At 32.0% G+C, this 24,358-nt stretch overlaps 1 protein-coding gene and 1 long non-coding RNA gene across 5 annotated transcripts; one reads left to right on the forward strand and one right to left on the reverse strand.

Annotated features, from left to right (window-relative positions):
• Nucleotides 1-9,072: 9,072 nt before the first annotated feature.
• LOC112755632 (protein ACTIVITY OF BC1 COMPLEX KINASE 1, chloroplastic) lies at nt 9,073-15,758 on the reverse strand. Of its 3 annotated transcripts, none has more exons than XM_025803844.3 (14): nt 14,962-15,758; nt 13,684-13,890; nt 13,501-13,590; nt 13,239-13,385; nt 12,676-12,840; nt 12,279-12,419; nt 11,992-12,171; nt 11,666-11,861; nt 10,835-10,962; nt 10,507-10,578; nt 10,274-10,386; nt 10,031-10,178; nt 9,881-9,950; nt 9,073-9,336 (listed from the first exon to the last, which is right to left on the reverse strand). In XM_025803844.3, exons 1-14 carry the CDS (start codon nt 15,298-15,300, stop codon nt 9,272-9,274), a joined length of 2,061 nt encoding a protein of 686 aa, XP_025659629.1. In that variant the 5' UTR covers nt 15,301-15,758; the 3' UTR covers nt 9,073-9,271. The 3 variants fall into 3 exon arrangements, with proteins under 3 accessions (XP_025659629.1, XP_025659630.1, XP_025659631.1); XM_025803845.3 differs by having other exon boundaries at nt 9,881-9,933; nt 14,962-15,613; XM_025803846.3 differs by having other exon boundaries at nt 14,939-15,587.
• A 4,020-nt stretch (nt 15,759-19,778) lies between these two features.
• Nucleotides 19,779-20,644, forward strand: LOC112755633 (uncharacterized). Of its 2 annotated transcripts, XR_011862671.1 has the most exons (3): nt 19,779-20,098; nt 20,331-20,424; nt 20,539-20,644. It is a non-coding gene; the product is annotated as an uncharacterized lncRNA (long non-coding RNA). The 2 variants fall into 2 exon arrangements; XR_003179054.2 differs by lacking the exon at nt 20,539-20,644 and having other exon boundaries at nt 19,960-20,098; nt 20,331-20,474.
• The last annotated feature ends 3,714 nt before the right edge of the window (nt 20,645-24,358 follow it).

Raw genomic sequence — 24,358 nt, forward strand, 5'->3', positions numbered from 1 at the left:
CTTCCACCAATGCTTGGACTTCCAATAAGCTCCATCATTCAAGATCAATATCTCCAAGCTTTGATGGAGTTCTTCACAAGCTTGTGGCTCCCAAAGTTGGTCCTCTTTTTGTGATCCGGGGTCCCACACTTTATTTTCACACCCGTCTTGAGGTTGATCATCATTATTAGTCCAACCGGGTGGTGAGTAAGGTGAATTCTCTATACAGTGGCCAACAATCCTCCTAGACCCATCTATTTGAGCACTATTCCCACCTTTATATTCAACTCTTGAAGTATCAACCAAAATGAGCCTTGATTTGCAACGCCAACCACGAAACATCCTTCGCTTACGCTTCATCCCACAAAGCATCCTAAGTTGACCATCCGTTTCAAGCAAACCATATTCAAGTGGGACAATAAAGCTAATAGAAATGAATTTTACCCACTTAAGTGAAAGAGTAGATGGCAACCTAGCAAAGATGCTTCCAACGATCTTGACAAAGCATATTCCACTCCTATCCTTTTATTTCTAAGGACTTCCACCTCTTCACAAGATTTCTCTAATTCAATCCTTTGTTCATCAATACTATCTAAGCCTTTTCCCTTAGTCAAACTATAATTAGGAGGGTGAAAGAGGTTCACCTCCACAATATTTTCAAATGCACCGGGAGAAGGTTCTTCAAGTTCAAAGGATTCTCCACCACTAGGACTTAATGCTTGCTCTTCATTGCCATGGGAACTCAATTCTTTCTCTATCCCATCCAAGTCTTCATATGGAATATGCCTTGAAAGGTGTGCACTTTCCTCCCTAGCATCAATTTCAATCATCTTGGAGGGGTTTTCTTCAACTCTATGTTCCCATGGAGGCTCCGCATCTCCCAAGTCGTCTACCACTTCTTCCTTGTCTTCAACAATTAAAGCTTCCTCCAATTGTTCCAATACAAAGCAACTTCCCTCATTTCCCACCGGAGTTTCCAATCTCTCCTTCATGCTATGTTCTTCTTGAGCCATAGGAGTTCCTTGAGTGTTCAAGCATTGGGAGGCTAATTGATTTGTTACCGCATCCATGGCGGCCATGAAATTTTGCACATCCCTTTTCATCTCTTCTTGCCCTTGAACAAGAACACCAAGGGTTTCATCCACTAGAGGTTGGGGTGGGTGAAAGGGTTCCTCATTTTGGAAAAAAGGTTCATAATAGGAAGGTGGTTCTTCTTGGTAGACTTGTGGTGGTTCAATATTTTCCATTCTTTCCACTTGTTGCACAACACACTCCATGGTTGCTTGAAATTGATCCAATGCTTCCTTGAGATGATCCCTTGACTCTTGTTCCTCTTGGATATCATGATAGGGATCATATGGCTCTTGGATTGATGGACATGAGTATTCTTCCATGTGAGGTTGTGGTGGAAGGTAGAATTCGTCTTGTGGTTGAAAATTTTCATTTATTGGAGGTGGTTCATCTTGGTAATAATATGGAGGGGGTGGCTCTTGAAAATATTGATGTTGGAATGGTGGTGGCTCTATATGTGGTTCATATGGCTCATATGGTTGTTGGTAGGATAGATATGGATTAGGGTCATATGAAGGTGGTTGGTGAGAAGGGGCTTGTGAGTATGGTTGAGAGTTATGTTGAGGATATGGATCATAGGCATATGGTGGTGGTTCTTGAAAGTCACAAGGAGATTCACCATAGCCATTGGATTGATATGCATCATAGAATGGCTCTTCTTCATAGTGCATTGGTGGAGGTTGTTGCCAAGAAGATTGATCATATGCATATGGCTCCTCCCACCTTTGGTTGTCCCATCCTTGATACACATTCTCATCAAAGTTCCCATTTCCTACAACATAGTTGTAATCACACTCATAGCCAAAGTGAGAATTCATAATGAAAAGAGAAAATAAAATTCAAAAGCTAATAGAAATCAAGAGAAACAAAATTCTACAACTAGCAAATAAAGCAAAAGGCAATATATTCACAATATTCACATATATACAATAACCAATAACACAACACCATTGCGATTCCCCGGCAACGGCGCCATTTTGATGATTGGATTTTTGACGGTTTAGAATTTCACAAATGAATTCTCGTTGCAAGTATAGTTTCTAAACCAATCACTAATCCTTTCATACAAAAAGTTGTTTGTCACTAAAACAAACCCCTAAAATTTATAAACCGAAGTATTCAAACCTCGGGTCGTTCTCCCTAGGAATTACAATAAAGTGTCTTGTTATTGGTTGTAAATTATTTTGGGGTTTTGATAAGAAGTATGAAAGATAAATGGCAAGAAAGTAAACTAAGGCCTAAAAAGGTCTTGGCAAGGGTTGGTGGTCAAGGATCTCTATCCTAATCACTAACCACAATATGAGAATTGGCAAGGATTAATCTCATTAAATCATCCTCTAACTAGTAGTAAAGGAAAGTCAAATGAGCTATATCAATCCTAGTCCATAAGTCCTAACTCTCCACTAATTCAATTAGTGAGAACTAGAGTCAATGGATCCCAATCATCAATTACTTGGACATTAGTAACTCAAGAGTTCCTAAGTTACCTTTCCAAGCCAAGAGTATAAAATTCTATCTAAAATCCAACCAAGCATTTCATCAAACACTTGGAAGGCATAAAAGAAAAGCATAGTAAATTGACAACAAGAATTAATTCTAACAACAATCAAATGTAAAGAATTAACAACAACAATTAAAAGAAAAAAGATCTACATGAATTACCTCTTATTGAATTGAAAGAGAAAGGAAGGAACAAAAGTAGATCTACAACAAAACATAAGAACAACATAAAGGAAATTACAAGAAAAGAATGGAAGAAGAATGAATGTAACTACAAGGAATTGAGATGTAGAAGTAAAAGAAAGCAAAGATTAAAACCTAGATCTAAGAACTAATCCTAATCCTAATTCTAGAGAGAAGTGAGAGCTTCTCTCTCTAGAAACTAATTCTAACTACTAAACTAAACTAATGGTAACTAACATATGTTTCCCTCTTCATTCCTTGGGTTAAATAGCATCAGAAATGAGTTGGATTGGGCCCACAAGGCTTTAGAATTCGCTGGCCACGTTTTGCTTTAAGTGAACCAGGTGGCAGCAACGGCACGTGTGCGTACTATGCGCGTGCGCGCCACCATACGTGTAGCAACTATGGCAAATCTTATATCGTTTCGAAGCCCTGGATGTTAGCTTTCTAACCCAACTGGAACCGCATCATTTGGACCTCTGTAGCTCAAATTATGGTCGTTTAAGTGCGAAGAGGTCGGCTTGACAGCTTTCCGGTTCTTTCATTCTTCATGAGTTCTCCAACTTTTCATGCTTTCTTTCTTCATTCCCTTGATCCAATCTTTGCCTCCTAAACCTTAAACCACTTAACAAACATATCAAGGCATCTAATGGAATCAAGGAGAATTAGATTTAGTTATTTTAAGACCTAAAAAGCATGTTTTCACTTAAGCACAATTAAAGGAGAATATACAAAACCATGCTATTTCATTGAATAAATGTGGGTAAAAAGTCATAAAATCTCTTAAAATCAATACAAGATAAACCGTCAAAACGGGGTTTATCAGTCTCATATTGTTCAAACTCAACATACAACTCGATGAACGGGATTTGGGCCCGGTTTTCAATATACATTGAAAACATCTATTGCATGCTCGCTTCGTCCGTCACATACTTGGTTTGAAATTGGACGAATCCACCAAACACCGGTATGGGATATCTGTATAGAATACAAGATATTTTTCTTGCCCTCTCAGAATCAATCGTTTCACATATCACACCTTTGAGCTCTTCAAATGAGATGATAAAAGGAATAACAACATCTAGCGGATTTTCACAAATAAATTTTACTCCTTTAGACGTTTGTAACAAAATCTGATCAAAACAATACACTTTTAGTAATACTTTGTCACTCATTTCTCTCAATCACAAAAAAAGGAGCATAACCTTAGCTACTAAATTTTCTGGTTCAAAACAAGCAATGAAGAAACCCAGAAAGAAGAAACAGAAGAAGCAGTCGTTGAAGAAGGGGAAGAAGACGCGGGTAAGCTACCACCAGTTCACTACACACTTTTATATAGGCCTCTATAATCAACTCGGACCCTTCGACTAGGTTAACTTGATTAAAAAAATATTAAAAAATGAAATCGAACCATGCGATTTCATGTTCCAGTTCATATAAAAAATTGCCAAGCTCAAGCAAAACGGAGGGTCCGAGTTCAATCTTCTCAAATTCAAATTCTCAACATGCAACTCGGACCATGCGATTTGATGTTCCATTTCATATTAAAAAACCCAACTCAAGCAACACGGAGGGTTCGATTTAAACTTTTCGAAATTTAATTTCTCTTACCATACAAATTGAACCATGTGATTTGTTATAGAAAAGTTTAAAACCAAAGAACTTGCACGGTCCGAGTTCTTCTACCTCACACTGCCAAAAAGCTGTCCCACATTTATGTTTAGTCCCCATGAATCCATATTGAAGAATAGCACACATATGCCTTCCATTTCCATAAAATTGAGCCCCTTAATGCACTCTAAAAAAATATAAAGAACCTATTTCTAAAATTTAACTTGTTACTACAAATAAAAATATAAAATATAAAATAAAATATTCTAAATCTGAAATTATAAATTTAAACTATTAATATAAAAATATAATAAATTAATAATTAAAATTTATTTAATTAACAAAAATACAATGTTCCTTAAGGTGTACTCAAAGATAAGCCTATATTTGGGCCACAAGTTCTGTCTCTTGAAATAATTGTGTTGGAGAGCTGAAATTCAAAATTTTTAAACGATTGAAAATAACTTAATATTTATATCTTAAGATTATCGGCGGAAAAAAAAAAGAAAATCTCAGGTATAAGAGTTTAATATTTATATATTAAAAGTAATAGTATTATTTTCTATGCTATTAATAAATAAAAGCCTTAACAAATGTTAAATTTAGACCAAAATAACACCTTTTTCAAACTATTTATTATGGTGGCACCTTAAAGGGGATAGCACCTTTTACATGGAAAATACTAAACAGGAAAATGCATCTAATAGTGAAAATACTAAAGCCTTTAGCGCAAGTGTTTTCATCAAAGAAATCGCTAAAACGTGAAAGCGCGTCTAACGCCGTATACAAATTAATAATTTGTTGATTTATATACCATTTTTTTATTATTAACTATTAATAATAGGAGCGAAACATTATGTAAAAGAGAAAATCTCTTAAAGAGCTTATTTTAGTACCTATTTTTCAAAACTATTCCCACGTCACACCATGTGACATCCATACTTATTACCCAACACATTAGCATTAGCAGATTACTGATTAGCAACCGGTTAAATGGCCGCTTAGACCAATTAGTTAGATGAACAAATTAAAAAATTTTGAATTATAAAAGCGCATTTTATTGTTCAAACAAATGGTTAGAAATCGAAAAATACATTTATCTTTATCTGTTTAAAAATTTTTAATGGTATAAAATTAAATTAAATTTTATTAAGAATTAAATTTCAGTTAAAATTGAATTGAATTCTAGTAATTAGAATAAATTAATAAAATTATAGAATTAAATTAAATTTCAGTGTTTGAAATATTTATCAAATAAATTAAAGTTTTATAGTGAACAACTTTATTCTTTTTTAACTAAAATTTTTTTCAACTAAAATGTGTTAACTTTTTTTAAGAAAAACAAAAATTGGATTAGTCTAAAAATATTAAATTTAAAAATATTGTTATTAATTAAAAAAAATTAAATAGTTCTCCATGGTTGATTTTAAAGACAAACCAACAACAAAAAACAAACATGAACCATTAAGAACCAATTTATTGAATAGTCTAATAACATAATAAATAAAAAAATAGTTATTAACAACAAATTATAGCAACTAATTAATATATTAAAATAGAACAAAATCATGTCACTTTTGCCAGTATTATGATTGACACAACTTCATTAAAATATTTAGACATAATAGACTGGCAAACATTTAGTGTCATTAATCTAAGTTAAACACATAAAATTTATACGTGTAAATATTTTTTTAGATCTACACAATAGATCTTAAAAAAATAGGTATATATTATATTAAGTGAGTTAAAAGAAAAGAAATAAAATAAAGGTGATGAAAAAAAAAAGAACGAGTTAAAAGGTAAAAGACGTTGAGAGAAAATGAGTGAAAAAAAATTAAAAAAAAGTAATTAAATTATAAAAATATTATAAATATTTTAAATTTTAAATAAAATTCCAATAAAGTAGAATTCTAAATCGAATATAGTTAGGTTGGAATTGATTTTAAGAAAAACCAATCATGGAATTAAATTAAATTTTATCTAAACTAATTTAATTGTTTTTGTTTTAAATACTAGAATTGAATTCAATATAAGAGATTTCTAAACATCCTGATAGTACGAGTGGTTCGTTGGTAAGAGATTTGATTAACACATATAAAACCCTCAATTCAAATCTCATTAAGCACAAAATCTTAAGTTCAAACATCATTACAATCAATGGAAGAAATAAAAATTACCAATCCAGATATATCATGTAGGTAAAATCATGTCTATCATAATACCATGTTTCCAAACATAGTTGAACAAGCACTTGTAGTAGTAGAAGTAAAAATTAGGAAATGGATATTACCACTTCTATTTTGATAATGTCATCTTTTTTTAATAAATTTATACAAACATACAATATAAAAAAATTCTTTAGAGTGACATCATAAAAAAGAGAGTGAAATTAACACTTCACCAAAAATTATTGTGTCAGTGACTCGGTGTGAAGTTTGAACGCAAAGAAGTCAAGAGCAACAACATAAAGTGCAATGAGACACCAAGATGCGACTTACCCTGTCTTTCTCGTAATTTTGTCCCACCACTCGGTCGTCAACTAAAATAATATGGCTGTGCTTTTAAGTTTCAATTTTCTTAAAAATAAAAATATAAAAAAGACCTACGTAGGATACTATTTTCTGCCGCCATACTTGGGTGGTGGTAGTGGTACACATCACAGGAAATATGACAAGCATTATGTGAATAACTTGCATATTAGACGGGAAGCCAGGGGCGGAGCTAGAAGAAATATTAGAAGGGGGCCAAAAATATTTACACACTAAAAAAAGACTAAAATAAAATTTTAAGGAGAGGCTAAACTAAAATTTACATATAATTTACATGTAAAAAATTAAAATTAGGGGAGACGATTGCCCCCTTTCCATACGTAGCTTCGCCCCTGCGGGAAGCTAGCATTGATTTTACACACTTGATTGCGTACCTGAATCTTGCCAAAGCCACACGCCCACACATTCCTAAAATCTTAATCAGAAATAATGAAATATAATGGTACATGGGAATCCACCAAAACCAACAAGAAAAAAGGCTGAAAAAATGGGGAAAAAATCAACAACGATAACCATTGTAAACTAGAATAAGACCGATGTGCGGGATAGTAAATTAATGATAGTATATAATAAATATTAAAAATTGTTATGTTTTGTAGAATTAAATTAAATATGTATAAACTAAAATTAAATTTAAAAGGTATTTTATTTAAAATAATTTGTAGTACAAAAGATTTGAACGATGGAGTTATACAAAGTAATATTTTTATTTGGTAGTTTGATTTTTGCATTTGTTTTAGTTTATGGACTTAGTATTTTTATGTGGCGCTCCTCCTCCTTTTTTATATTGGTTGTTGTTTGAGTTGTTGCTTTCTTCTTTTTTTTCGAAGATGTGTCTTGAATTTGTATGATTTTCTTTCTCCTTAATCTGTGCTGCGTTTGTTTCTGAGAACAGGACAAAAGAAAAAACTAAGAAACTGAGAACAAGACAGGACAAGACATTAATGGACAGAGACACAAAATTGAAAGAAGTATAATTTTAACAATATTAAATTACAATTATATATAAAGTATTATAAAATAATATAAAAAGTATAAAAAGCAAAAATAATTAAAGTATTTGGTTCGTAAATTCAATTTAAAAATATAATAAATATATTTGTTTTGTAAATTGTCATCTAATATAATTATTTTTAAGCAAAGAGGCTCCTCTTCATTTGTGGGTGTTAATGTTTTTCATAGACGAACTACAAGAATTTTGATAAACCAATTGTCGATTTGTTTGGTGATATTGTCCAAAGAATGATGCTTCATTGAATAAGTTTGAGATGTTGTGTAGTTCGAAAAAAGAATAGGGATAAGAGACTTATAAATAGTTCAAATAGTATGGATTTTGAATATTTGTAACGTAAAATTTATTAAGATTAATAATATTATTATGACATTTGTAATATGGATGTTTATTACATTTAATGAGTTATTTATAAAAATTAATAAATTAATTATTAAGATTGTAAATTTATTGTATTATTTATAACGGTAAGATATAATAAATATAGGAATATGAATTCAATGTACGTGTAAATTATAAATTTAGTTAGACATTATTAATTTCTAATTATTGTCATTAGTAATTTTGCACCATAATTTACATATATTTCTATTATATATTCTTCTTCTTTTTTTTTTGATTTGGAAATAATAGTTGATTTGGCAAAACTTGAATGATTGATTCTAAAATTTTGCCAAATAAGCAATATTGCTGACATAGTATCAGTAGAAGAAGAAAGATGTCTTAAAAGTAATGTAGGTAAACTTATTCATCTACTTTTATATATTAAGAATAGATAAAAAAAATTGAAAAAATGCTATAAAACCATCAAAATATATTATTTTTTAGCATTATTTTTAGTCATCAATCCAATTCTTTTAGTTTATTAATCTAACAACATATTTTATCCCATACTTTTAATCATTAATAACTAATTGATGATTAAAAATAATAAATTCTAATGGTTTTTTAACATTTATCAGAAGAAATTATGAGTACATTAATAGTTATGTGAAGTTATAAATTTATAACCGGATAAAAAAGATTATCAACCAAAGAATTACTAGGTGACTAGATCATTAGAACTTTCCAAAATAAGTCGCAGCTCGATATAAATGAAGACAAGTTATATTTGTAAAATAACATCGCGTTAAAAGAAGCTAAGAGATTATGACATTTTTGGACTTTTTCCCCATGAAACCTTGATATTTATTTACTGAGTAAAATAATGTTTCTATACATATGTAATATTTCTTTCCTATAGTTACAAGTGTGATAATTTTATTTAAATTTTCAAAGGATAATCCTTACAGCTACAAAAAGAGAGGAATATTATAGGATCGTATACTCATCTTCTGAAACAAATATAGTCCCTGAGATTCAGCTATCTATCGGATAACACTGAGTCACTCCAAGAAAGTAGAAGATCCCTGACAACAGTTGGGAAATCTGTATTCAAAACAAAACAAAAAATGAAGAATATTTATGTTTGGTTTGTCAGTTGCCATATAAGGTCAAGGAAGATAACAAATGAATGCATTTGGACAAAATTTTTGAAAACATTAATGCAATTTTGTTTCTAGAAAAAAGTTCTTTTGCATTTTGTGATGCTATTTAAGTACTCGAGTAAAGTGCAAATGTACTTTGGAAAGATCATATGGAAAGAAATTTAACTATCAAAGAATAAAAGTCCATCTAGTATGTATCCCCAAAAGTTTGGTCCAAAGGACAAATCTTCCATGAAAATGTCAACTTTTGGGTAAAATTGTCCACTGAATCAAGTCTTTCGAAGATGTTAGATGAACTTTTGTAATGGTAATTTTGTCCATCATAATCTTTTGTGAATACTTTTGTAGTCACTTCACTCTAAGTGTATTTTTAATTATGGAAAAACATTTTAAGTGAAAGAAAAAATTGTTTTTAGTCAAGGTGCAAAAGAGAAAAAAGACATCCAAAAAGGAAAGTTATAATCAGGTTCTGCAAAGAGCTTTACCTCGAGCTACTTCTACTGCCACTGAGGGTAAGTCTATCTGATCTTCAACCAATCTATACACATCGACAAGCTGTATAAAACATAAGTATGAATAATGTAGCACAGCACCCCAATTATGTTTTAAGAATAGGTCATATAATCAGGACAAACCTCTTCAACATGAAGCTTTGAGTCCTCAGTCAAAGCAAGAAGAAGCTGTCTTCGTATTCCTTCGTCAACAATGAAAAGGCGTGCTCCATCTTTGATGGTGTCTGTGAGGTCCAGTTTTCTTTCAAATTTCAAGTCTCTCTGAGTTTGCCTGTATAAATAAGTCTCATGTTAATATTACTTATTAAATGGTTCAAAAGAAGAAAAGAAACCAAACATGCAATGGTGTTGCAACAAAATACAGACATGCGTTTAACTTGCACTGCTGGATTGCTGCTCATCTTGGCTACATTTTCCTTTGCAAGGATAATAAGGTTTTCAAGCCGTTTCCACTGGAAAAGACCGTCTTTGAAGAGAACCTGAAAGAACAAAGAACAATACAAGTTTATATAGGGAGTATAACCAAGATTTCACTCAAAGCAAAGAAAAAAAATGAAACTCATGCACAAAGGTTTATTAATTTTTAACGGCGTTCTAACCTGTATAAGACGTTCACGAAGAGCTGGATTTGGGTCTGTCAAAAGTCGCTTTGCTACATATGGATAGGCAACCTAATCGATATTCAAAAGGTAATTAATATATATTGGAAATTAAAATATGATAGTTTCTCCTTAAACCTTTTCTCTACAATAATGAACCATTTATCCAGTAGCAAAATGTTAAGTGCATCATTTCTTAACATATGAAGCAGCTTTTAAAAGCCAAAAATATATTTTACACATTTAAAGAAAAATAGAAAGGAGAAGAAGAAGAGTAGAGGGTGGGGGGATGGAAGTCATTGCTTCCCTTAACATCCAGAGCTTTTACCTCAAGAAATTTGAAGTCAGGCTTCAAAGTGAAACATATGCCTTCTTGAGTCAGTAAAGAACGAATTACGAGTGAAAACCTTTCGGGAATGCGGATGGGATAGTTGTAAACCAATTGGTTAAACTTTCCTGCATTGTATTTAATCAGAGTATTAGTTGAGAATAATGACCCCCCCCCCCCCTCTCTCTTGTTTTTTCTCTCCTGAACAAGAAAAATGAGAGGAAAATAACCTTTTTTTTCCTGTCTTTACAATGGTTAAATGTGCCAGTACAAAGAAATTATTCAAAACATGACAGATGAAACATTGGCATATTTAATCAAGAAATTAAGCAACAGAATCTAATTACAACAAATTGATAGAAAAAGTCTGAGGGCTAGCACTTTTATTAAAATCTGGCCAGCACTTAACCATCAAAAGAAAAGTAAGTAATCCCACACTATTTGATGAAATCTCACACCATTAAAAATACCAATGATGGAAAACTTGCTGGTCCCCTTACACTCCTCTAAGTTTTTTGGTGTACGTGGGTAGTGCAACATATTTGTTTCTCTCCATAGAATAACGTGACATCTTTCATACATCATCAATGAATACAAATAAATGACTTCAACGAGTATGTTGAAACAACAAAGTCACACGAGTCGTAACTATTAGCCCTTTACTTGTTTAGGATTTCTTCCCTTCAGATTCAGAGTTCAGACAACTCCATTTAATTGGACAGAAGTTATTCAATCAAAATTTATGAAATTTGATTTCAGAAACAGCACAGTTCAAGTCAAAGTCACATGGAAATAGCTATTTATATTTAAAAGGTAAATGGGAATGGGTACCAGTGACACTACGAAAATTGAAATCTGACAGTCCTTTTCCAAGAGAGTTCTGCCAAATTGCTTCCAAAGCAGGAATTATTGGAGTGACATCAGTCCCTGGTGACAGGAAGCCTAATCTGGTAAAATCATTAGCCATCTCAGCATAGTCCTCATTTACGGCGTGGACAACAGCATCAATCAAAATTTGTTTATTTTGCTGAAGAAATAGAAGCAGATAAATATGTTACCACAAAAACTATCCCCAACCAGCTTCAAAATCCATTTATTACTAAAGACAAAGCTGATATCTCATATCAAAGAAACAAAATTATTGAGAGGGGGAACACCTGACTAAGAACGGCAACATTGCCAAAGTCCACATATGCAATTCGTCCATCACGCATGGCAAAAATATTTCCAGGGTGAGGGTCTCCATGAAATAATCCAAATTCCAACAATTGTCGCAAAGCAGCACTCACGCCAATTGTAAGAAAGCCATCTATATCAATACCAGCATCTTTGATGGCCTGATTCATAAGAAGAGTAGTTATCAATAAACTATAAACCTCAAACAATGTTGCTTGACTATCCATGCAACAAACAGCAAAAGCAGCACCAAACAATCTAAACAAACCTGTGGATTGGTGCACCTAATACCATCAATCCATTCCATCACTAAAACACGTGGACCAGAAAGTTGTTTGTAAACCCGAGGAATTTTAACTGTAGGATCATCCTTGAAATTCTCAATAAAGTCTTCAAGATTACGGGCTTCCTGAAATAACGATAAGAAATAGTACACATGTATAGAACAATTATACACAGAAAACACACACAATGTGCAAGAAACACTATTTAGTGCTTTGACATTTTGTTAAGTACCTAAGTGGGGAACCACATCTTAAAAGCTAGCTATTAAGAGGGGAGGGGGACCACTCCTTAAATAAACCATGTAATAGCCAAGTCCCTAACACATTTGAACAGATTAACTACTATAGCTGTAGCACATACAAGGCAGTCCAGAAAGTTACCAGGGTATAATCAAGCTCTTCCAAAAGTTTTTCACCAAATTCGTCAACAATCAGCTCTGCATTGCAACCCAACTTTTGTATGCTAATGCCATTTAAGAATGAAGCCAAGGTACGAAAAAGGAAAAGATCCCGATATATTATGGGCTCTATCCCAGGCCTTTGAACCTACAATTACAGCAAAGTATGTCTTTGGAATCAGTTTTAACCTTGTTTTGAAATGCTGCTCTATGCATGCATATTCAGCAATTTACATGCAAAAAACCATACAGGTAATTATATCTGACAGAACCTAGAACAGAGGGAAAGATCATACTAAACAAGAAAGAGAGAGGGAAAAAAGAAAAAAAAAGGGGGGGGGGGGGGGGGGGAGCGTGCTGCTATGGAACATTATGGCCAAGCAAATGTCAACAAGTGATCCCAACCAGAATACAGTCAAGCCAAAAGTAATAGATAGATAAATAAAACACTATTTCGCAATATAAATTGATGCCATGTCTGAACTTCTTAATGTCATGTGTTGATAACTAAAACATGATTATAACAAAAGGTGAGCTCAATGGAACCTTGATAGCAACATCCTCGCCAGTGGAACGCAAAGTAGCCCTATAAACTTGACCCAAACTAGCAGCTGCTATTGTCCCTGATGAGATTCTGCTGAAAACGGCTTCAAGGGGCTGACCAAGTTCCTCCTCTATGATATTGAAGGCAGTCTGTGATATTTGTAGGCCACGTATCAAAATTATATGATCCAGATGATTAATGGTATGAAAATTATTTACATAAATGTAACAATTAAAAATAGTTGGCCACAGTAATAAGTTTTACTTGGTTGGGAAAGGGAGGAACATCATCTTGAAGAATGCAAAGTTCATTCATATAATCTTCTCTAATGATATCTGGCCTGTTTGCAAGGACCTGTCAAATGGGGGGAAAAAAACTTTTTAACAACCAGAAAAAACAAAGTTATAACTTTCACGGCATGGCCGAGTACAAAACAAAATAACACACCTGACCAGCTTTAATAAAAGAAGGTCCCAGATTGCACAACAGGTTCCTAAGCTGTCGTGCACGATACGGAACAACCTCTTCATCCCTTCCAACCAGGAAATCATACGCCAAGGTAGACCAGTAGAAGCCCAGACTCCAAACTATCTCAACTCCCCTTAACATAAGCGACAATATAGCCCCTCTTGATTCTAGTACCTTATTCCTCACCTAATTAACAATAAGAGATAAGTATTCAAACAAAAAATTACTTCAAGTTAGAAATAATTATACAGTAAATCAAAACAAGTTTTTTTAGTTCAGGGGGACTCCCACGGGCCACGGTAAGTAGCTACTGACACCCTCCTACCAACATGGATGATAAATATCATTGACTACAATTATATTCATGTCAACTGTCAACATGTTTCGAATATTCATAATGTAGAGAATATTAAATTTTACATTCTAGACCATCAAGTTTAATTTCCCCATATGCAGACATCTGCGCTTCAAGTACACCCTTCCTAGTTTCAAAGATTTCACAATCACCAAAAACGCCACAACCACCACCAATAAGACTCATCTCCCACTAGGTGGGGTGAGCTAAATAAATCAGACTATGTCATAATGCCGTATGATAAACCCAGCTTGCAAGTAAACCAGTAAAAGTATAACTGCCAAAGTTGAAGGAATTAACTAGAACCTACAAAAATGAATAATCTTAGCTTCATAGTTCTACATACTTCATAATAATAGATTATATTTCTTGAGCAATTACAAGATTACCAGAAATGAAGACAAAATACTCGCTTGCTAGCGGGAGCATATCATACCAATTGGAAATTCCAATTGAACGTGTCAAATGTAGATCTCTATCATTAATTCATAAAGTTGATCTCAGCATGATTTCACAAAAGTTTACAATAATCGGTAAAAATCCACACTTCACTTGGTTAATCGGAATTTCCAATGGAGAGGATCCATTTCCCTTGCTAGCCCCGTATAGCATCAATCTCAAGATTATACAAAATACATGTTTCACGACTACGAAGACGGTATAATTCTAAATTCGCAATTAAAAAAAAAAAAAAACTTAATAAAAATACTAAAAGTAATTTTTAAAAAGAGCTTAATTTCTATACATTATTAGCTAGTAGAGTTTTACACTACGCAATACAGATTAACTTTAACGGCCATTACCTCAAGAACAAACCACGTCAATGTAAAATCAAAAGCAACTAAGAGAGGACAACAAAAAATTGAGGAGAGAACGAACAGTGATGTAACGAAAAGTCATACTGTCTCGGGAGAGTACTTGCGGAAAGGGATGCAAACGCCACGCTCGATGTCAAGCTGCTCCAGCGCGCTGTTCGACGGTTTTCTCAATTGTAACACATCCTTCACACTGCTCAAAACGGCGCCGTTTGATGCGGCACTTCCTGTTGTTGCAGAACACGAAATTCTCGTTCTTAATAGCTTCTTCGCACTTCTTCGACGAATCGGCAACGATTGAAACGACGATGAAGGAGAGCAAGAACAAGGAATTGAAGTTAGCAGCATAGTGTTGGCACGTGGTTTCTTCAAGTGGCGGTGAGGAACAGTGTATAAGGAGAAGGAGGTTGTGCAGATAGACTCCATGGATGTACGGAAGCTGAACTTGGAAGTTGGAACCCTAAATTGAGGAAAGAATTAAAGGCATTTCTTGATAAAATTATTGCGTGTTGGGATCAAATAACTGAATAACCAACCACTGCTTCGAAATTTAGTTGTTTTTTATTTAAAAATATTGGAGGGGGGTTTGCAGGGTGAGAGGTGTGGTGTGGTGGGAAGAGAGGAGAGCCACAGAAAATGGTAAGTGGAAATGGTTTGAAGGGTTTCGTCCACGTGGTGGATGGAGCAAGGGCCACATCTGAGGGACCTTTTTCCCAGTCTGACAAGGATTTGAGTTAAGGATTATTATGAGCTTCTAGCCTTCTACTTCTACAAGCTAGTTGCGCTTTGTAACTTGGCTACTTAAATTGAATGACATATTTGTCCACACACTCATGTGTGAAGATAAAGTTTCATAACATTTGTCAAAATATTGAATGAGTTCCACTTTGATGCAACCCAAAAAGGTTTTATACCAATATTTAATTATTTATATCTATAACATGTATATCCATCCAAAAAATAAAACTATTCTAAAAATTATCTGATCTTTCAATTAATTTTTAAAAAATTTAATCAATTAAATTAATTTCTAAGAGATATAATCGAAAGTTAAATGAATCATTTCATAAATTAGACAATAACGTATCATGTTAGCTATTATGTGACATGATGATATTACATATTAGTTTTACATGTCACAAAATAATTAGTACAAAATAATTAGTTTGCGTGTTATGAAGTCATCAATTTATATAAATATAAAGAATAATACAATTTTTTATACCAAAAATTAACCACTAATATTCGCATTGATATTTTTCGACAATTTGTCATTGGTAATATTTTAAAATTAACAGCCAAGTCATATGTTATTTTGGCGACGTTAACAAGTTTTAATATTATGTCACACTGTTAATAAAGTATTAATGTTTTTTGTCAAATTGACGGATATGCCGTCTATTTTAATATTTATAATATTAACAACATTTGCTGTCAATAAATTTAGACGATAGAGATTCCTTCTCAAAATTATATGAATGATATAAATTTATTATATAAAATAGACCGTTAAGGTGTTAATTTTTTTATTAACAGAAATCGATAAATTTATCTAATTTTTATGAATAAAAAATCGTACCCATACATACTTCTTGCCTCCCTCATTTCACCCCCAATTCACCATTTAATTTTACCTTAGAAATTAACCCGCGTTTTTCCTATTTCACTTCCGCCTTTTCACCAACCCTCCCTCTCTGCCGTTGTACCCTCATCACTTCGTCACACTCGTGCCACTGTTGCTCCATGATATTTGTTTCGTTGTTATTGTGGCTCTAATATTTCTTTTCAATTGACAGTTCTCAATCAACATAAGTTAGTAGGCTGACCACGACGATCAACGTTGATGTTTTAGATCTTAGGGAACGGACCATAATACTCAATAAATAAATTGAACAACATGCAGTTAAATATAAAGTTTGAAGACTACTCCAAAAGGATTAAAAAAAGAGAGAGCTAGAAGACCTCTATAAAAGGAAAAAAAATAAAGTGGCAACAAACAGTTGAATTCTTAAGTGGCTCACAGATGGACTAGTTTAGTTATCAACCCAACAACTTGATTAAGTATATAAGGCACTGTTTGGTTGATCTATACGATAAGATATAAATACAAAGACATAGACATTAAAAATATAGACATAAAATATTTATGTTTATGTATTATATTTGGCAAAAATAATGAACAAGACACACAAATATTTTAAAAATACTGAATTACCTTTCATTCAACCACAAGTTTTACCACCACTACTGTATACCCATCGGCCATCACCCCAAACACTGCATGTCATCGCCGTTGAATTTTTATTTCTTCTAGTATTTTTTATTTCTTCCAAAATCATCTCAAGTTATCATTCAAATATTAAATATACAAATTTTCTTTAAAAAAAATAGAAAACTAAAGTCCAAAATTTATCAAAAGTTAATCAAAATTTAAATAAATAAAAAAATAAAATATACAATTTTTTTTAAGAAAATAAGAGGACAAATTTGGTTGTAGAGTCTAAAAGAGAAAGAGAAAAAAGAAAGGTTTGGGGAGATAATAAAAAAAAACAAATTTTAAAAATTTATAAATTGAATAAAGGTAAAAGAGTAAAAAATTAGTGTTTCATAAGTTGTATCGCAGTATCTCATAAAATTGGAGGTACACAAATTTAGTGTCTTCGTATCCATCCATGTCCTCCCGTATTTTTCGAAAATATGTCTCACCAAACCAAACAGCAGACATGGTCAACCAAATGCTACCTGATGGATATAGGTCCTAGTAGTTCTAGATCACATTCCTTCCAACCTCCTCATTTTACCTTTTCAAGTTCACATCTCGCGGCTATAGGATTCTTCACAGACGGAGGAGGATCGCAATAATTTCGATGACTCAGATAAAGACTATCTAGAAGAGTATGATTAGAGTTATTTATTTAACTTTGAATTTTTATATTATTAGTAGATTACTGTTTAGATGAATATGAGTCTGAATTTAGTTATTTATTTTGTCTTGCATCTCTATACTAGAGAATTCTTTACTATATTGATAAGTTTGCAAATTCATATTTAATATTTAGTATAAATTTTATTATTATATTTAAAAATTTATTTGCATTATTTTTTATTTATTTTTCAAATAGAAATAATTAATAAAAATTGTATGATTATTAAAATCGACAACATTATGATATTTTTTTAATTTAAAATGGATAAAAAAATAAACAACAAACTTATCAATACTTCAATAATTAAATCAACGGCTAATATATCAATTTTAATAAACCAAATATCAACATATTGACGGTCAATTTAGATAATATTATCGAAAGTCAAGCTATTGCTTTTATTAAGTATAAAAAATCTTTTAATTTTATAAAAAAAATATTGACAATAAAAAAAGTCATCAATATTATTAGATTTTTAAATAATCGATAAATTTAAAAACGACAACAGTAGCTATCAATTTTGCTGTTTATTTATGATATTATGCTTTTACTAAAAAAAGAAACATTTCTTATTTTTCAAATCGATTTTTCTTTTTATTTCTTTAGTATTTATTCTAATTTTAAATATAAAAAATTATTTTATTTTTGAGTAATCTTATTATTATTAGAAAATATGAAATCTCACCTTAACGACAAGACCTATTATCATTTTTTGCATGTCCTCAAAAGTTTAAAATAGGTAAAAATTCGTCCAATTTATAGCATACTATACGATCTGTTTACCAACGGTCGACTCAATCATTTTCATTTCTAAACATTTAAATAATGAATATACTTACTTCATAGATAAATTTCTTTTTTTTCATAATTTTAAATTTTTAATATTTTTTAATCCTACTTATTTTTATCTTATTTATTACAGCTTGCAGCATTTTCTTCATATAAAATAATAAAAAATTAATATATTATTAATTTTATATAGTTATGTTTCTAACAACTATGAATATCATAATTATAATATAATGTTGTTTGGAAAATATATAAAAATAATTAGTCAAAATAGTAGAAAAATGGTACTTTCTACTTTTAATGTTTTAGTACTCTCAATATTTCATTTGGATGACAATATTATTCTTTAATATTTTTTTATTTTATCGTTTAATCAAGATTTTTAATTATCAATTTTTGAATTTACACTTATCTTTATCCCTTTTCTTCCTATTTTAAAATTCTAATTCTTTCTTTTTCATCACCAGAGTTACTAACTCGCTCATCTTCTCTAGGTCTTAACCTCAATATTACGCCCATGTAAATGAAGTATATGATTTACATATCATTTGTGGTGTTCATTGTCCAATTTAGCTTAAAGATTCGGTCTGAATCTAATCTTTTGGGCCAAAATTATATCGTTTTTATTTAGATTCAATTAGATTTGGAAACAAATATATTTATCCAATTAAATTAGAAAAAAATATTTAGTTTAGTTTCTGAAATTATACTCGAATATCAATTTAGTCTTCAAAATTTTAATTGTTTCATTTTAGTTCCCAAATTTTTTAAATTTTAATCACGTTAGTTCCTATCGTGGTTTTCGTCGTATAATCAATTAAAAAGTTTAAGAACTAAATTGAGACCATTAAAATTTTAAGAATTAAATTAAAATTCGAGTATAATTTCAGAAACCAAATTAAATATTTTCTTATTAAATTACTCAACTAAGTTAGAGCCAATGTTTGGATCAATGTTCTGAAAATCGGTTTGAACCGGACGGTCGAACCGGTTAAACCGTGAACCGATGGAATTTCCGGTTTGGACTAATGGCAAAACCGCAGAATCAGAAAATCGATGTCGAACCGCAAAACCGGCCGGAAACCGGTCAGTCGAACCGAACCGTGAACCGGCTGGTTTTTTAAATTTGACCAAAACACAGCCGTTTGGTCCTTCCCATTTAACCCAGCAACCCTAAATCCCTAATTCAGTAACCCACTCCACTAACCCTTGCTACACACAAGACAAACGGCGCAGCTCTCCCTCTCCCTCCCTCACCCTCACCATCACCCTCGCCCTCGAGCTCGTCCTTCCTCTCACTGCCGGCGAGTTGTCTCCGTCACTTTCGTCCAGCTGCTGGACTGCTCCCGCCGCCGTCGCAAGTTGGAGCCTCGAAGATTATAGTCGCGATCGTGCAGCTCTCCACCATCGTCGCCGTTTCAGCTCTGGAAGGACCGTCGCCGGACTCGCCTCCTTCCTCCGTCGTACACCTCTCTTCCACCGTCGCCGGCGTCAGCTCGGTTGCACTGGTCAATTTTGTTCACCGATTCCCCCTCTATTTTATACTTTTATGCTTCTAGCTTCTAGGTTTTTTTAAACAATAATTATTGAATAATCTATAAACTTGTTATAGGTTAATAATTGTTAATTATTCTGTGAGTTTTGCTGTTGTTATTAATTGAATGATTATTGAATTTTGCTACTGTTATTGGTTGAATTTTGACTCTGTTTTGGTTGAAATTTGCTACTGTTATTATTCAGATCAGACTCTTATGCATTGAGATAGAGTTTGGAGCTAACAAGTGAAGCTATAGAGTTTTTGAATTGTACCTTTCGATTGTTGGATACAGATAAAGTATGTAACCACATTTTTTATCCATTCCAATATGCACATCCATTTAGTTAGCTTCCATGCTCATTTTAATTTATACTTTCTATTCTTTGGTGCTTCAAAACTTGACACTTCTAGGATTGATCCCTATGTAATCAACTTCTTAATATTGCTCCAGAGAGGTGAACATTCCCTTTATTTGTCCCTTTTTCTTTTTCCGAATAAATAATTACTTTTTCACTAATTTTTCACTACTATCATATTAATCTTCATTTTTTTTGTTTCGGGGGTATATTAATCTGCATAGTTAAATTACTCTTTTGTGACATTGAAGAAGTAGACTTAAATTGTTTGATGGCCTCTAATAGCTTGAGCTATTGATTAAGTATCAACAATAGAGCTTTGAGATAGTTCCTAGGTCCAACACTCAATAACAATTAGATTTTGTGTAGTTAAATGTAATACTAGGCTTATCATATATTGTATTTAATTTGTTAGGACGGAAAGACAAAAAAAAAAGCAAAAGGCACAGTATGAAAGTATTTGAATGAGATTATAATATTCGGGTTTATATAGTACTTTTAATTTGGATATTTTAAAATTTATATTAGGCTATAATTATATTTTAGTGTGTTTATTTATATTTTATTTATTATTTTATTATAAAACGGTTTTTCGGTTCAACCACGGTCGAACCGGTTGAACCTATAAACCAGTAAACCAGTAACTAGAGCGGTTCGATGATCGGTTCGGTTTTCAGAACCTTGGTTTGGATTCGAATCACATAAACCGGTCCAACCGAAATAAAAATTAAAAAATATGAATGTATGCTTTGATAGTTTATTTATATTGCCATATATTAATTTATTTTGATGATGACACTTAATATATCGTTTGTGATAATATAAATATGAGTATATACTCATTTTGGTCTTTAAAGAATTTTAGACCGGATATTTTAGTCCCTAACTAAAATTAATTACTCGATTGGTCCCTAACAATTAATTCCATCAGTCATTTAGGTCCTTTATTTCGTTAACTCTAACATAGGACAAAATAGTCCTTGACAACTCTAACGGAGGACAAAATAGTCCCTGACAACTCTAACAAGGGATAAAATGATCCATGACCCCTTTATTCGAAAACGACACTGTTCGTCCCCAATTTTTATCATATATCGCAAACCCTAACATTCATACTCTCCTTCTTCACCTTCACAGTCTTCTTTTTCATCGTTTCCTTCTTCCTCTTTAACTCCAAAATTAAGCCATGGTGTAATTGTCACATGTGTCACACCTACCTCAACATGTCATAGACCACACACTTCCTAAATATTTGTGACTGATACATCCACCTCCTCTGCACTTCACCCACCAAAAGCATCCACTTTCATGTCTTCGATAACATCACCTCCAACTCCGACATGTTCACGACGTCCTTAAGACCAAGTTCCACAACTACTCCAAGGGGACGCCTTTCTCCACTCTTTGGCAACCAATATAGATTGTTAGACACTAGGACATCATGAAAAGATTCTCCTTTGCCATCATATACAAATTATCATTTGAAATAGACACTGAGTGTTTCATTCTTTTTTTTTTTCAAAGTCCAAGTTAGCAAACAGTTTCGACCTCGCATCCAAGTTATCAGTACAACGAGCAATATTGCCGTTGCCGCTCATATGGAAACTGAAGCGATTACTAAATATTGGTTCAGAGAAGAAGCTAAAGGAAGCGATTAGAGTGGTGGACAATGTGGTCATGGAGATGATAGGGCAGAGGAAGAGGGAGATGACAACGATGACGACGGATCTTAACAAATCAGACTTGCTGTCTAGATTCATGGGATCCATCGAATACGATAACTAGTTGAGAGACATAGGCATTAGTTTCCTGAGTATGAATTAGTTGAGAACAAGTTGAGAATTTTTTCTCGTGAACATTAAATTTATAGAGTGTGTATTATGTAGTTTGAAGTTACAATGTTAGACTGTTAGTATTATGCGAGATATGATGAAAATTATGAGAGAACATTGTCGTTTCCGAATATAGGAGATCAGGGACCATTTTGTCCCCTATTAGAGTTGTCAGGGACTATTTTGTTCTCCGTTAGAGTTAATGGAGTAAAGGACCTAAGTGACTGACGGAATTAATTGTTAGGGACCAATCAAGTAATTAATTTTAGTTGAGGACTAAAGTGTCAAATTTAAAATACTTTGAGGACCAAAATGAGTATATACTCTATAAATATTTAATAATGAGTATGTTTGATTTTTCAAATACGATGAATTAATATTAAAAATTTTTGTATAATTGTTTTTGTTACCATACAAATTAAATATATACAGAATTTAATATTTTAGTTTTAACTTTATCTAAGCTCGATTTTAACTCAATCAAGACTCAAATTTTATCATTACCCAAAAATAATAAAATTTATCAAGGGTTTAGAGTTAGATGAAAATCTAAAAAATAAATCCATCGATATTTAAGAATTAAGACTGAGTTTTGACTAAGATGAATCTAATATCACTTCACTCGTAAACACCTTCAATGTATCGCCACTCTCTATGAAAGATGTAGTAAATACTAAGACAAATTTAATCAGTAGTATTAATGTATATCAAGAAAAAAAAAAGTAAAATTCTGCTAGTATGAATTAATGAGTCATGTATAAATAAGAATTCATGTTGTTAAAGGGTGTGTAATGCATATTTCACATAATTTCAATTCTGTTTTACTATATTTTTTTCGTTACTAAATTGTTTTAAGTTTTTTTTTTTAGTTTTATTGCCTAATTTGTATATATCATCGTCATGTTTTTATTTTCTGTTCATCTTTTTGTTTTGAAATTACATGTTTCAATTCTCTTGAGATAGTAGAGTTTAAATTTCTACTTTTCAATAGCTGAATTATCTTCTAATTCTAACTTTGTCAACAGTAACAGTAATTTTTAAAATATCGTCACATCTGTTTTTACCATTGCATTTTTTATGAATCAATGACTATTCACCTCAATTGGAGACAAACTTGGCAAAAATAATCACAATACTTGATTACAATAAGTTATGATTATCGTTTATAGACAAGATTTACAAGATCTTCTATTAGAAAAAATTCTTCCTCAATACCTTTCTGAAGAAGATTGAATTGCTAGGAAAGAATTTACTCACTACAAACAGCGAAAATAAGATGATTACAATCTCATATCATAGATGCTGGCATCAATGGATCTGAATTTCAAAAACAAAATGGTAGGCAGTGCTTATAGTTTTTAAATATGAAAAAAGATTGAAGATTACTTCGTCGAGTCAATCATGTATAAGATCAAACAACTCAATGCATAGTTGAAACTCAACAAGAAACATGGATTATTTGTCTCTGAGTATGTGTTCAAGATCAAACATGTTGCTGACTCTCTTGCGACTTTAGGAAGCCCTCTTACATCAGGAGAGCATATTGAAGCACATTTAGAGGGTCTGAATTCTGATCATCTAATGCTAATCTTTGCATCAATATAAAAAATCACAAAAAAATATATACTTAACAAAAAATCACCAAATTTTAAAAATAAAAAATTTTCAATTTTCTAACCATACTTGCAAAAGCCTCATCAAAGTTAAATTTCTAAAATATTTAATGTTGGATTTTTTATCGTATTTTAAAATTATTTGACAATATTTTTGTCGATAGCAAAATTAGGGTGCATTTTGTCAGCAACAAAATTATTCGAGTGTATTTTTGGTAGTTTACCCTATTCTTTTAAACAAAGGGTAAAGTACGAAAAATGCACTCAAATTATTTTGGTGCTGACAAAAATATTTTCGAATTTTGTTATCAACAAAAATATCTTTAAATTATTTAAAAACGTGATAAAAATGCCTAATACTAAATATGTATTATTAAAATATATTTTAGAGATTGAATTTTAATGTGATCTTTTGCAAATATTGTTAGAA

Source organism: Arachis hypogaea, chromosome 6 (assembly GCF_003086295.3).
Source record: "Arachis hypogaea cultivar Tifrunner chromosome 6, arahy.Tifrunner.gnm2.J5K5, whole genome shotgun sequence".
Taxonomy (NCBI): Eukaryota; Viridiplantae; Streptophyta; class Magnoliopsida; order Fabales; family Fabaceae; genus Arachis; species Arachis hypogaea.

Coding starts and splice junctions, on each gene's coding strand:
- LOC112755632 (XM_025803844.3), bottom strand. CDS start 15,300: ATGGAGTCTATCTGCACAACCTCCTTCTCCTTATACACTGTTCCTCAC. Junction 13,386..13,500: donor TTCCTCCCTTTCCCAACCAA/GTAAAACTTATT, acceptor CAAATATCACAG/ACTGCCTTCAATATCATAGA. Junction 10,179..10,273: donor GCAGTGCAAGTTAAACGCAT/GTCTGTATTTTG, acceptor TTATTTATACAG/GCAAACTCAGAGAGACTTGA.